Source organism: Talpa occidentalis, unplaced genomic scaffold (genome assembly GCF_014898055.3).
Source record: "Talpa occidentalis isolate TD23 unplaced genomic scaffold, MPIMG_talOcc4v2.1 talOcc4.14, whole genome shotgun sequence".
Lineage (NCBI taxonomy): Eukaryota > Metazoa > Chordata > Mammalia > Eulipotyphla > Talpidae > Talpa > Talpa occidentalis.
The window spans coordinates 87,346,596-87,360,073 of NW_023601433.1; the positions used below are offsets into that span (position 1 = coordinate 87,346,596).

At 57.8% G+C, this 13,478-nt stretch overlaps 1 protein-coding gene across 5 annotated transcripts in view; it reads right to left on the bottom strand.

The window, feature by feature from the left end:
- ABCB9 (ATP binding cassette subfamily B member 9) overlaps nucleotides 1-13,478 on the bottom strand; it is a 29,993-nt gene that overhangs the window by 7,631 nt on the left and 8,884 nt on the right. For all 5 annotated transcript variants that reach the window (XM_037511259.2, XM_037511260.2, XM_037511262.2 and 2 more), the window contains 6 exons: nucleotides 11,103-11,787; nucleotides 6,233-6,347; nucleotides 5,606-5,736; nucleotides 4,591-4,796; nucleotides 2,475-2,672; nucleotides 1,209-1,337 (listed from right to left, as the gene is read on the bottom strand). In XM_037511259.2, the coding sequence (XP_037367156.1) occupies nucleotides 1,209-1,337; nucleotides 2,475-2,672; nucleotides 4,591-4,796; nucleotides 5,606-5,736; nucleotides 6,233-6,347; nucleotides 11,103-11,703 (1,380 nt within the window). In that variant the 5' untranslated portion in view covers nucleotides 11,704-11,787. The remainder of the gene's footprint in view (nucleotides 1-1,208; nucleotides 1,338-2,474; nucleotides 2,673-4,590; nucleotides 4,797-5,605; nucleotides 5,737-6,232; nucleotides 6,348-11,102; nucleotides 11,788-13,478) is intronic.

Below are 13,478 nucleotides of genomic sequence, written 5' to 3' on the forward strand. Positions count from 1 at the left end.
CTGGCTCAGCAGATAATGACAATCATGAAAAATGAGGAGAGCAATAACCACCACCCACGCCGTTTCTCAGACGACCTCCAGCCATCCCAGCTGATCCCAGCGCCGTCAGCACCTCCAGAGGTTCTCACAGAACCAGCCAGAACGTGGCAGAATAAAAATGGAACCTTCCTCTTTCAGCTGCCACAGAACTCAAAACTTCAACTTTAAAAATGGGCCTTAACTCATGCCCCGCATGGCTACATCCCCCCGGGCGAAGCACACGCAGCCTGAGTGCAGTGGTGACCCCCATCTCCCATCTCACGCGGCCGCTTCCTTCGCGAGCTCCTCTCGGCGGGGAAGAAGCAGAGGCACAGGGCGTTTAGCGTCCCCTGGGTCACACTGCTGGGGAGTGGCAGAGCCAGGACTTAAGCAAAGGGGACCGTCCTGGGTGGTCAGCCGGGGAAGAGCAGCACTTCGGCCGTGGCTTGTGAGGAGCGCCCGGCGCTCGGGAAGCCCACGCCAGCCCGTGCTGTGTGGTCACATCCAGACACCGTGACTAGCGTCAGGTCACCAGGGTCGGGGAGAAGTTGTCCTTCCTGCCCCTCCCCGGAGGGAGCCACAGTTACCTGCTGTACCTTTCCAGCCCCTTCGCGGTGCGGTCACAAACCCGTGCACGCGTGTGATTACATGATTTCGATGCGAGAGCGCGCAGGAAGGGGCCGCGGCAGCGCCGCTGCCCAGGGCCATGGTGTCACGGCTCTCCGAGGCCTGGCGCACAGACCTGCCTCAGTCTGGAGGGGCCCCCTGGCAGCTCGCGTGCAGACGACTGTGGGCTACAGGCGCCCCTTCTCCAGAGGACCCTGGGCCGCGGGCAGACCTCACGCATCCCGGGACACACGGCTCGGCTCTGCGTGAGGGTGTCCCCAGAGGCCGGGTCCCAGGGGCGGGCGCTGAGCTCAGGACGGGTGACCCCTCCCCCCACCTGAGCTTTCTCACCCGAGTGCTCCACAGAGGCGAGAGTCTAGTCAGGCTCTGGCGCCCCACTAGCTGGGCGGGCGAGGGGCTTCACCTCTCTGAGCCCCAGTTGATTCCCCTGAACAGCACTGAGCCTCCCTACACTCTTGGGAGCGTTTTCTGAAATCATCAAAACCACACCCCAGGCCCGCTGCACCCCCATCAGCTTCTTCCACCCCCCTCCCCCAGCACCCGCCCCCAAGCCAGCCCCTCACCTCCATGCAGTCTCCCAGGACAAACTCATAGATGATGAAGGAGATGAGGTTGCCGCTGGTCATCTGCCCTGAGATGACGAGGTGGCCCCCGTAGTAGAGGATGCTGACCTGGACCACCAGCAGTGTGAGCTGGGGGCAGAAGGAAAGGAGGGTTGGGGCCGCCGGGCACCATTCCCACCCCCCCAGGCTGCAGGGGGAGGGGGAGCTGTGGGCTATGCACGTCCAGCCACGACGGGCACTCCAGCTGGTGTGGGGATGTCGTCCCCTGGTGGGTGGCCGTTGTCGCTCACACACCCCTCCCGGCCTTGGCGCCTTTCCCTACCCAGGCCCCCGCTGCAGCGGGCCAGGGGCTGGCACCAGAACAAGGCTCTCTTTGTAAGGCCCTGGCATGCACACGCGAGGCCCAAGCACCTCAGCTGGGACAAGGCCGACGGGAGCTCCTTATCCTCCTCACTGGGACAAGCATGGCTCAGAGAGGTTGCATGACCTGGCTGAGGTCACACAGCGAGCCGGGCCTCGAGGACAATGAGGTCTGTGTTCCCGAGCCGGACCAGGTCCCATGATGGAGGGCTGTGTCCAGGGCACTCCTGCTTCCCTCCCCGCTCCGGGGCCTGGGGCAACACCCAGGACCGGACTGGAAGCCGAGCCATTCAGCGCCCCTCTTTGCCAGTCCTGACAACCAAGCCTCCTGATGGACCCGGGTCAGGCACAGGGAATGCAGACCACCGCGCCTCTGAGAGCTGGGGGCAGACTGCCAAGAGGCTCAGCGAGCTTATCCCGATTTCCGGATCATCTCCTTCCTGGCTGTGTACTTTTGAGGGGTGGCCTGCCCTGGGAGACCCAGACAACACATCCCCACATCAGCTCCCTCTTGCTCCTAACTGCCAAGTCCTCCTCATGCCGACCCCAGCTATCCCCGGTGCAGAGGTGATGGGACCCAAGGGCTCCCCGCTCTCCAGGGAAGGGCTGAGACTCACCCCGGAAGAGAGCAGACACTCTAGCGGGGTGCGTGTGGCTGGGGCTCAGGACCTGCAGACAGCGGCCTGGGCTGGGTCACTCCGGCCTGGGGGGACTCCTCTCCTACCCCCGCCCACCCCGGGGAAGGCACAGTGTCCTGGAGGCCTCCCCGGGGAGACTGCCCTCTCCCAGAAAGACTCCGCGGACAGCAGAAAGCACGTCAGCCTGACACCAACACAGGGGCTCACGTCCTGGTCAAGTGCCTGGCCCTCCACCCCCCGTGAGACCCGCTCGGGCTGGGGTGCGTACCCCACTGCCCCAGACGTAGTAGGTGTAGGCCGCCGCCTCCTTTCTGTTCAGCTTGTACACTTGCTGCAGCTTCCGCGAGTACACCTCCGCCTCCTCCTCCTCGTTGGCGAAGCTCCGGACAGTCTTCATGGCGCTGATGGTCTCCTCGGCTGTGTTGCTGGCCCTGGCCAGGGCGTTCTGCACCTCTTTGGAGAGCCTCTATGGGCAGGAGGGGAGACAGAGAGGAGACCCCAGAACAGCTAGTCTCACCAGCTACCGGAGTCCCCTGGTCTTTGGGTCCCTCTACCTTTGGTTGGCTCTGGCTCTATCTGGAGAGTTCCGGGGACACTAGGACAAAGCCGAGCTCTCCATGCCCATCCTAGCTTGATGTGACACTCAGAGAACAGGCGCTGGCAGGGGCCTGGGGTCAGCTCCCTCGGCTGATCGTTAAGTGAGCTCTGGCACCTGAGGGTTATCCGCGCCCATGGCCTGTGGCAGTCCGCCCAGAAAAGGACCCCATGGACACGGGGGAGGGACGTCCGGACCATTGTTCAGGTGTTCACCGTACGAGCCACCAGCTGTTGGAGGGCCCCACTTCATCGTTAACACACATGAAACGATGTGAGAGCATGACGGTCTGCACAGAGGTTCCAGAACTCCCAGCCAAGTTTGGATGGTGGCAGAGGCTAAGAAATCTGCCCATATCATGCATATAACTGGATACGTGGCGAGAAGTGGTCTCCAATCTATGAGCAACAGGCTGCTGCCCGGCAGAGTTCTGGAATCAGTCTCCAGCAGCACTGGCCAGGCTGTGCAATAGTCACCACACTCAGATTCTCAAGCCAGCCAGGAAGGCTGTCCCGGAGGCCAGCCCGGGATGTCCCATGACCTGCGAGTCATGCCCAGGCCGCTGGAGGCAGGCGGTGCGCCCCAGCCTCCGGGGAGGGCCTGCCGCGCCTGACTCATGTCTGGCTGTGGGCAGGGTGTGTAGCTTGTGGGTGAACCAGAGGCTCTAGTCAACACACTTGGGCACCGGTTAGAAAACCTGCACAGAGCCTCCTTCAGTGCCTCTTCCTGAGCTCGGGCAGGCCCCAAGGTGTGTCCAGAGGTGGGGCCGCTGTGGGAGGCAGCTCTGGGGCTTCCCTGGCCCTGGCCCAGGGGCTGGCAGGAAGGCAGGAAGAGCAGGGCAGGGCACGGCTGAAGGGAAAAGTTTGACTGCAACTTCCGTGTTTATTTTTCTACCCGTGAGGAAAACAGGGAGGTCTGAGGGCTAGAATTGCCTGGGAGGGGACCCCCTGGGTGGTGGGCACTGGGCTCATGTGGGGCGGGTTTGGGGCCGGGACACCTGAGGCCATCACAAGTACCCCCGGCCCCCCTAGGCTGGGATCCCTGGGGATCGCTCGAGCCAACCTTGGTGTCTTAGGGCTGGGGTCCCCAAAAGCATGCAAAGCAGGAAGGGAGCCGAGGGCCTCGCCCACCAGCTGGCCTCCCATACAGAGGCAGGGCCAAGGGTGGCCACAGCCTAGCACCTCACTCACAGAGCCTGAGCGGTACATGGGCACACTGCAGGGAGCAAGCAACTGCACATGGAAAACAGTCTTTGCCAAGGCCCCCGCCCCCCACTGCCCGCCCCATCCTGGCACACCAGACCTGCCCCCGCCCTCACTCCTCACTCCAGCCTCCTGGCCTCTGTGGGGCTCCCGCCTCAGGGCCTTTGCACTGACGGTGCCCTGTACTTGGAACATGGTTCTCTGAGACGTCCACCTTCAGATCTCCAGTCAAGCACCGCCTCCTCAGAAACTTCCTTAAAATTTTGCAATTTAAAGCTGCAATGAGCCCCGACACGCCCCATCTGCCCTCCTCACTTCCCTTTCTCCCTGGCGCCCACCGTCTTGGACTGTGAGATGTGTTCTTGCTACTCTTGCTTTCTCACCCTCTAGAGTGTAAGCCCCTGAGGCAGAGGCCTTGTCAGGTTTACCGTGTCCGGGGGCTGGCACACAGCAGATGCTCACCACAGCGGTGAATGACTGCAAACCCAGCCTCAGGACGCTCCATCCTAGCGCCCAGTGACCCTGCGCCCCTCGAAGGGGCCCCTCAGGGCGGCCAGCGCTCCAGAGCCCCGCAGGGCCGGGCCTACCTTGTAGTACTTGCCGTAGATGTCGGACACCATCATGATGATGGGGAAGCCCATGAAGGTGACCAGGGAGAGCTGCCACGAGAGGCTGAACATGAAGACCACCACGCCTGTGACCTTGACGGTGTTCCGCAGGAAGATGTTGATGTTCTGGGACACCAGGTCGCTGACCATGGTGGTGTCCGAGGTGAGGCGGGAGATGAGGTCCCCTGGAACATAGGCAGCTCAGCTCCCGCTGCGGCAACGGGGTGCTGCGGGGGGTGGGGCATGGGGGACATTGTGGGGCTTCCGACCCCACCTTCTGGGCAGGAAGAAGAGGCCTGCTCTGAGCCCCCGACTCCCACCCCCGGATCACCCGCACCTCGCCGAGCTTCACGCACCCCAGCTCAGCACCACATGGCTTGTCCATGACAGAGCCAGCACCAAAGCCACATTTACGCCCCGTCACGGACACGGCGACTAAGTCCCTTCCCTCACAGAGAAAGGTCTGGGCTGGGGAGTGGGGGTGGTAAAGAAAAGGGCATCGCCCTCTTACCAACTGCAGAGGGGAAAACTGAGGCTCAGGGGGATCAAGTGAGCCACCCCAGGGCTGGAGCCAGGCCGATCTGCCTGGAGCCTGGGACCTTGGCCCCATGTGGCTGCCTTCTCTGCTCTGCCCTGCACCCCACCCCGTTCACGCCCTCAGAGGCTCGGGTCCCAGGCCACAGTCTTGGGCCATCCTGATCCTTGCGGTGCCCAGAGAGCAGTGGGAGGCCAGGCCTCGGCTGCCTCGGGACCTCGGGTGGCCTGGCCAGGCTCCGATCGTGGCCACAGCTCCCACCGAAACCTCAGTGAGCAGGCCAGCTCCCCAGGCTTGGGCAGAGCCCAAAGCCCAAGCAAGCTTCAGGGGCGTTTCCACCCTGAGCTGGACACTGGAAAAGCAGCGGGCTGAGATGACAAAAGCAGCCCATGCTGATCCTCTCCGCAGGCGGCCCGCCCGCTGGCCCGGCCCCAGACACCCCGGCCCAGGGGGACCAACCTGTGCGATTCTCGTCGAAGAAGCTCGTCTCCTGAGACACCAGTGAGCGGAAGAGGCGGTTTCGAAGGCGAATGTTCAGTCTGGCAAATATGAGGGTAAAAATGCCGCCCCGAATACCTGCGGCAAACGAGCTGATTGCAGATAAGAGATGTTATACGTGGCACGACGTCCTTCCACAGCCAGCACCTTAGCCCGCCACGCCCCTGGCCTGCAGCCCCCTGGGGAGCTGTAAGGTCTCCCTCGTTCCCTAGCTGGAGACCCCGGGGTGAGGGCAAAGAGGGGCTGTGTTAGTGGGGGTGAGGGACCCCACTTGCTGTACTTTATCCCGTGTAGAAAAGCAGACAAGCCTGGTTCTTGTCTCCCACTTGGCAAACAGCCAGGGAGGGAGAAAGGGGAACCAGGAGGACTGGGCCACTTTCAGGGACTCGAGGGCGTGGCTTCAGGACAGGCCCCACCAGGCGGACACGGGTTCTAAGCCTGTCTGCGCGCCATTCGCCGTGGCAGCAAGGACAGGTCCACCAGGGGCCTTTCTTAGAATTTTCCTCTTGGGAGCGGGCCCCTGACCTCCGACCTCCCAGCTGCAGGCCTGGGCGGGGCTGGGGCGGGGCAGGGGGCAGGGCTGGCTACCTGCCGATGGCCAGCAGACACATGACGATGACGGCCGTGCTGAACTGCTCCATGCTCTTCTGGATGACGATGCCGTCGATGGCCCGGCCGGTGTAGTAGGGCAGGAAGGTCTCCCCTGCCAGGAGACGGCTGGGTCAGGGTCTGCAGCTGAGGGGCGTGTTCCCTTCCTCCCCAGCCTCCGGAAGCCCACACTGTACCCACTTTGCTCCCCCACTGACAGGGTTCTCTCACTTGTCAAACTCCAGCTTCTCCTGAGGCAGGAGGCAGTGTGGGGGTGCCTGTAATGCTCAATGCCCTCCTCTTCCCAGAGGTCAGGGCACAGGAAGCCTTGGGCCTTCCTGTACAACCTTCATTCCTGTTGATAATGGCTGCTGACACGGGGCACAGAGCCGAGGACACGGCCCTTTCCCTGCAGACTCCTGGGGTGGCCCTGCTATTACCCCATCTTACAGATGAGGGACATGAGACTGAGAAGACAGATTATAACAGGTGGCCCCCAGAAAAAGGGGAAGTTCCAGGTTCCCTGTCCCACCCAAGGAAGGGTGGAGCTGAGCTGGGGGAGAAGAAGCTGGAGAGGAGACTGAGGAAGGGAGGAAGCAAGATGGAGCCAGAAGACCTGGAGGAGATGCGCGGAGCAGAGAGACACGTGAAGAAACTGCTTTTGGTCCTGGCTGGGTGACACCGACATGGGTGAGACACCGTGGAGAAGTTAGCTTTACCGTGCAGCTTTTACCTTCATTTTGATTTTGCTCTTTCCCTCCCAGACTTGTCTGGTTGTTTCTGATCCTTTTCAGTGGGTCCCCACTGGAGGGTGATTTAGACTTATGGCAGCTTTTGGGCCTTGTTCTGGGCCAATCCTGCTTGGGTGGACTTTCACCCACAAGGGGATAGGTAACTTTGGGTGCTTGATTTAGAAACTATATTCTTTATCTTTCCTGTTTTGTTTACTAATTGTATTAAAGTTCCTTTGCATTAAAGTCTCATGTGTTTTGTGTTGACGTGGTAGCTGGCAGAACCTATTTAGAGCAGGCAGGTTTGGGGGCTCTGGGGTGCTCCTCTCCCTGCACCGTAACAAGGTGACATTTGCCCAGGACACACAGCCAACCAGTGGCTGACAGACAAACTCCAAAGTTCATGTAGTTCTCCTTGATGGAAGGTTCAGAGTCCAAATTCTTGAACCTTAGAAGATACTGATATTCTGTTTCCAAACAGTGCTGGGAGTTGCCCCGCCCCTCTTGGTGGGGCACTTTACAGTTTGCCAGATGATTTCTCCTCTCTTCACTACAGTCTCTTTACTACAATCCCAGGTAGGGGCGGGGAGAGGGGATGTCACCCCCATTTCACAGAGATGGTAGGGGAGACTCAGAGAGGCTGCGTAATTTGTCTGAGGTGACACAGCAGGTGAGAGGGAGGGCCAGGACTCAAACCCTGCCCCGTCTTGTCCAATAATCTGGGATGCCGACTCTCATTTTATGGAAATGAACATGAAATGGAATTTGGCAGACCAGGCCATGCCCCTGGTTTTCACTGTAGCTCTTTCCACCACCTGGCTCAGTGTTCAGCATACAGTAGGCGCTCAATAAGTCAGTAACTGAAACCAGCCAGGTCAGCCCTTCACGGGTGGTTCAGCCGGGTAGGGTTCTGGCGCCCTCTGCTGGCCTAGGCACCAGGAGCACCGGGGGTCAGTGCAGGGGACTTGGTCCCCAGCTTCCACTACCTTGGATCTGCAGCTAAGGCTTAGGACCCCCACCCTAGCTGAAGTTGTACCTCAGTTTACCCACAAGGATGATAAGGGCCTTGGTGAGCAACACCAGCATTTGATGGCAGCACACAGTAGCAGAGGTGTGCCGAGCCTGGCGTGCCAGCGCCGTCTCCACATTTGCAAACCCCATTGAAGCTGCACAAGAACCACGTGGGACACCAACAGCCAGCCAGTCCTGAGACGCCAGCATTTCCAGAATCTGACCACTTTTGCTTCTGCCCCCACCCAGGTCCAGGTCGCCAATCTTGCCTGGATGATCTGAGCAGTCAACTCCTGGCCCTCCTCGCTGGCCCCCTTCTCCCAGTGGCAGACTGCAGGGCCCAGGAAGCTGAAGTCAGACCTGGGCAACCTCCAGCTCGGAACAGTCCCTGGCTCCCGTCCCACCCAGAGTTAAAGTCTGTACAGTAGCTGATGGCAGCCTGCGTGGCCTCATCTGACCTGCCTGCTTTTCTACTTCCCCCACCCCCCACTCACCCACTCCAGTCTCACTGGCCTCTTGGCAATTTCTTTACCAACCCGGCATCTTCCTGCCTCAGGGCCTTTGCACAGGCTGTTTCTTCTACCTAGAGTGCTATTATCCTGGATATCTGTTCCCTCATCTCTTTTGGGTCTCGAATGCCCCCCAACAATTCTCTAAGTGTGGCATTACTATTGTTCACATTTTACAGATGAGGAAACTTGAGGTTCAGAGACATTAAGCACTTTCCCAAATTCATATAGTTGGGCTGCTATGAAATCCAGGTTTAAAAATCCCATTTAAGGGCCTCCCCGGTGGCGCAGCGGTTGAGCACTGGGTTGCGAAGCTGCCCGCGGCCTCTGTGGCGCCGGTTCGATCCCCGGTTGCTCCCAGGCCACCAGAGGAGGGTCCCACACGGCGCGCAGACCTCTCCTGCCGCCCGCTGCTCCCCTCAGCAGTATCCTTCAGTCCTTCTGCCTGCTCTGCTCCCCGCTCTGGCTCTGGTGAATTCTCTCACCCTCCCGCGCTTCTGACTGTACCCAGTGCATGTATAAACAAAACAAACAAGTAAATAAAAATCATAAATAAATAAAAATACATGCCTCTTAAAAAAATAAAAAATAAAAAAAATGTTTAAATAAAAATAAAAATAAAAATCCCATTTAATAGAAGATATTGAACACTGAAACTAATCTTTCTCCCCAATGGCCATTTTCTTTCAGACTATGAGGATTCAGAAAAAGCTGAGTCTTACTGAATGCTTATTGATGGAAAACTATTATCAATAATCACAGAACCTAATTTTTATGGTGTTTACTGGTGCCAGACACTGCTTTACCTCATTTAATTTTCTTGGTGGCCCAATGGAGTCCCCATTTCAAGATGGAGAGCCGGCTCAGGTTCAGTAAAGTCACTGAATTCTCAGTGAAGTCGGGGGTCTGAAGCTTGAACCTGACACAATCCTGCAGGCTGGAACAAGCTGCTCAGCTGGATTATAGGCAGCCACATTTCCTGTGCACATGCCAGCGACAGCAGGACAAGCAAGAGGGGGACACAGGGTGGTGGGGTGATATCTGCTCACACAGGCAATAAGATTGCTTGTTCATTCATCCATCTCTCCATTCATCCATTCATCCATTCGTTCATGAACCCATCCATCCATCCATTCATTCATTTACCCACCCACCCATCCACCTACCCGCCCAGCCAGCCAGCCAGCCAGCCCACCTCTGTATCAAGGTGAGTCTGACCCAGCTCCTGTCTCCAAAAGGCTCAGTCTGGCAGGGGAGGCAGGAGAGTTGACCTAAAGATTTAATGTCATCAAGGCTAGCATTGAGGGCACAAGTTGAGGGTCAGATCAGTAGAACCTGAGATGGCTTCTCTAAGGAGGGGACATCTGGGACTTACGCAGAAGTAGGAGAAACAGCAATCCACACAGCCACCAATATTTACCAGGAGCTCCTTTCTGAGCACCAGGAGCTGCCTGAGGCGTCTTCCTCAGATGAACCCACTGACCCTCCGGAGCCCAGTGTGAAGGGAAAGGTCATTATGCCCATGTACAGCTGAGGAGACTGAGACTCAGAGAGGGGCTGGACCGAGGGGGCGGAGGGTGGGCAGGAGGAAAGGGCCCCCAAAATCAGGGCGGCTCGGGGTCTGCCTGTCCTCGTGGAGAATTCTCTGGCTTGGTGGCCACTCCCGGACTCTGTCCCCATGACTTCAAGATGTAACATCTCACACTAGCCAATATTCCTGCAGCCTTACGTGATGAATCAAGTTCTGTGCCTGTGCTTCTGCTTCTATTCAGCACCACGAAATCACAACACTAATGCTTCCCTTTCACAGAGGAGGGAAGGGAGACTCAGAAAGGTTCAGGAACCAGCTCACAGTCACACAGTCAGCTGAGGCGCCCAGGCTGGGATTTATGCTTTCAAGCTGCTGACTTGTGGATTGGTGCTTTCGCACTGCTGGGATCAGCCACACGTACATTCTGTATCATAAACCAGGACAAGCGTGCACAGGCACACATAGCAAATGTAAAAACTCCATGAACGATACGTGACCTAACCAGACCACATACACTGGGGGTGTGTAGTCTATTCTGTTTCATGATAAAGAATGCTTTGACCTAGCGATCCCACCCCCAGGAATTGACCCACATTTGCAGGAATTGTATGTGACTGAGGTTACTTGTTGTAAAAGAAAAAGAATCAGAAGGGCCCATGAGTCCAGCAGGACACAGACTAGACAGTCTGTGGTGGAATACTATGCAGCCAAATAAAACGATGTGTTGGTTAGGAAAACTGCAGATTAATTGTTAAGTGAAAAAAGTGAGGCACAAGATAGAACATTAGAGATAAGGGGAGCAATGTGTTCTTATCTGCTCTAGCTGGGTAAGGAAACACTGGAAGAATACACAAAAAAGTCAGTAAAGGTGATTCTGGGCCCACTTGGAAGTTTCTAGAACACTTTCCTGAAGTTAACCCTGAGGGATGAGGAAAGTCAGGGGCAGAATTAGGAGTGTAACTCTCAATATTTATGCATTTGTAGTCACTTGAGGTTTGGGCCATGTAAGTAAAATGTTAAAAACACAGGAGGTAAGAGGTGGATATACCCCTTCCTGGGTCCCGCTGGACCCCGAGGGCCTCACTCACCCAGAGCCGCCACGATGAGGAAGAAGGAGGCAGCCACGAGGAAGGCCCCGTCGGGCTTGGTGTAGGACAGCAGCTTCTGCAGTGTGGCCCCCGAGGCCTGCTCGGGTGGGTGCTGGCCCTCGGCAGGGAAAGCCTCAGCCTCGGCACCTGTGCCCCGCTCAAGGGCCTTGGCGCCCGGCCGCACGGTGGACAGCAGCCACCAGAGCAGGAAGGAGGCGGTGAGCGAGATGTAGGTCCACACGAAGAGGGCCCAGAACCACGGGTCCCGGACTGGCTTGCGCACCTCGGAGAAGAGCAGCAGCTTGACCATGGCGTAGATGCCCACGAAGAGGCACACGAGGGCAATGACTGTCCACGAGGCCCGCAGCCGCCGGGGCCCCAGGGCACTGTTCTTGGCCACGCCGATGGTGGCGCCCAGCAGCAGGCAGCTGCGGTACAGGCAGGCGGCCCAGAGGTCCAGCACCGAGTCAAAGACGTTGAAGTGGCGGATGTCCTCCAGCAGGCTGCGGTCCCGGTGGCTAAGGACGTAGATGGCTGTGGTCACACCGATGTCCACACTCATGAAGGCCAGCGTCACCACCACGGCCTTCCACAGCCGCATCCTGCAGGCTGGAGGTGGGCAGGTGCCGAGGGGCAGGCTCTAGCTCACGGGGGCAAGGCCATTGTCTGCCGGGCGAGGCCAGACCTGCAGGGGCAACAGTAAGCATCAGGGTGAGGGGTTCAGGTTTGCTCCTTGCCGGCTGTGTGACCCTGAGTGAGTCACTTGCCCTCTCCAGACCTGTTTCCTCATCTGTAAAATGGCAGTAACGAGAGCGCAGATTGCACGGGGTGTTGTGAGGCTTCCACTGATTAAAGACTATGGAGAGCCTCCTAGTCAGTAAACGGTGTAACATGGATGGGGGAGAGATGTGGGAGGGAAGGCGATTTCAAACAGGGGTACCAGGAAACACCTCACTGGGAAGGTTAATACTTGAGCAAGACTTGAAAGGGGTGGAAGACTCCTCCATGTGGCTCTCTGGGGAAATGCCAGAACCCTGAGGCAGGAGGGAGGCCAGGAGGCCCTACCAGGCCAGAGGTGAGGGAGTGGGGGTCTGGAGGATGCTGCAGAAGAAGCTGAGGTGAGTGGAGAGGGCCATCGGGGTCTCTGTCTTTACCACCCCATGGCCACTACTAATTCCTCTGGACCAGCCTCCTCCTTTGGAAAGTGTTAGCGTGAGGCTCCACGCCCGCACGTCAGTTCTGGGCATGTAATTATTGCTGCTAATCGTTATCACTAAAAACAGCGAGTGATTAATAAATATTTAGTCACCTCCCACCTCAAATCAGGCTTTCGGTCTTCCCAAATAAACCTTTACCCTCTCAGACCAAGAGAGGATTTGAAGGGTGTGGGGGTGGCTGCAGGCCCTACAGCAACTCAAGGACTTTCACATCTTCTTAGAACTCTTCAGAATCTCCTCCTCCAGTCCAGGTTGGCGCTCACCCCCAGCCCAAGACCCTTCTGGAGCTTGATGTCTATTCTGTGCAAAGCACTGTGATATGGAGATTTACAATAAATTACATACACATAGGCCTCTGCGCCCTGTCCTGACAGAACGCCTAGAACCTTTCACTTTCCTACGTGATGAGAGCACTGGTGTGTCTTTTATTTTCTAATACTTGGTCTCTGACTCTGGTTCCAACACAGGGCTCGTAGTACCCATGCAGTTTCTGGGTAACAGGAGTGTCTTTGTTCTAATGAGGTGACTCTGGTAGAGATGGAGTTAATGATCAATCACACCCACACGAAGAAGCCTCCAGAAAATCCCGATAGTACAGGGTTTGGAGATTGTCTGGGCTGGGGAGCACACCCACACCATGAGGGTGCCGCTCCCCCTCCCAGACCATACCTGTGTGTCTCTTCACCTGGATCCTTTGCCACACACATCCTGAAATAAACTGTCATGTCCGTATGTGTGGCCGGGAGTTCTGTGAGTCCTGCTAGCAAATTACCGGAATGTGAGCAGGGTGTGGTGGGAAGCTGCCAAGTTGGACAGAAGTTGTGGGTAACCTGAAGACCCACAACTTGCAGCTAGAGTCTGAAATGGGGGGCCGTCTCCTGGCCTAAGCCCTCATCTGTGGGGTCGATGCTATCTCAGGTAAGCAGTGTAAGAACTGAGTCTAACTCCGGGTACCCTGCTGATAGGGGGGAACTGCTGGGCTGGGGCAAACCTGCCACCCCTCTGGGAGAAAGCGCTGCGGTGACAGGGCAAAGCACCTATGTGGGCAGAAGCAGAAACACACAGTGAGGGAGAGCTGGGTTCTTCTCTCCGTGGGCCAGTGGAGAAGGTGGCTGAGGCTGGGAGCAGGGAGCAGCTGGGTCCGGGCTGGGGTGTGCCT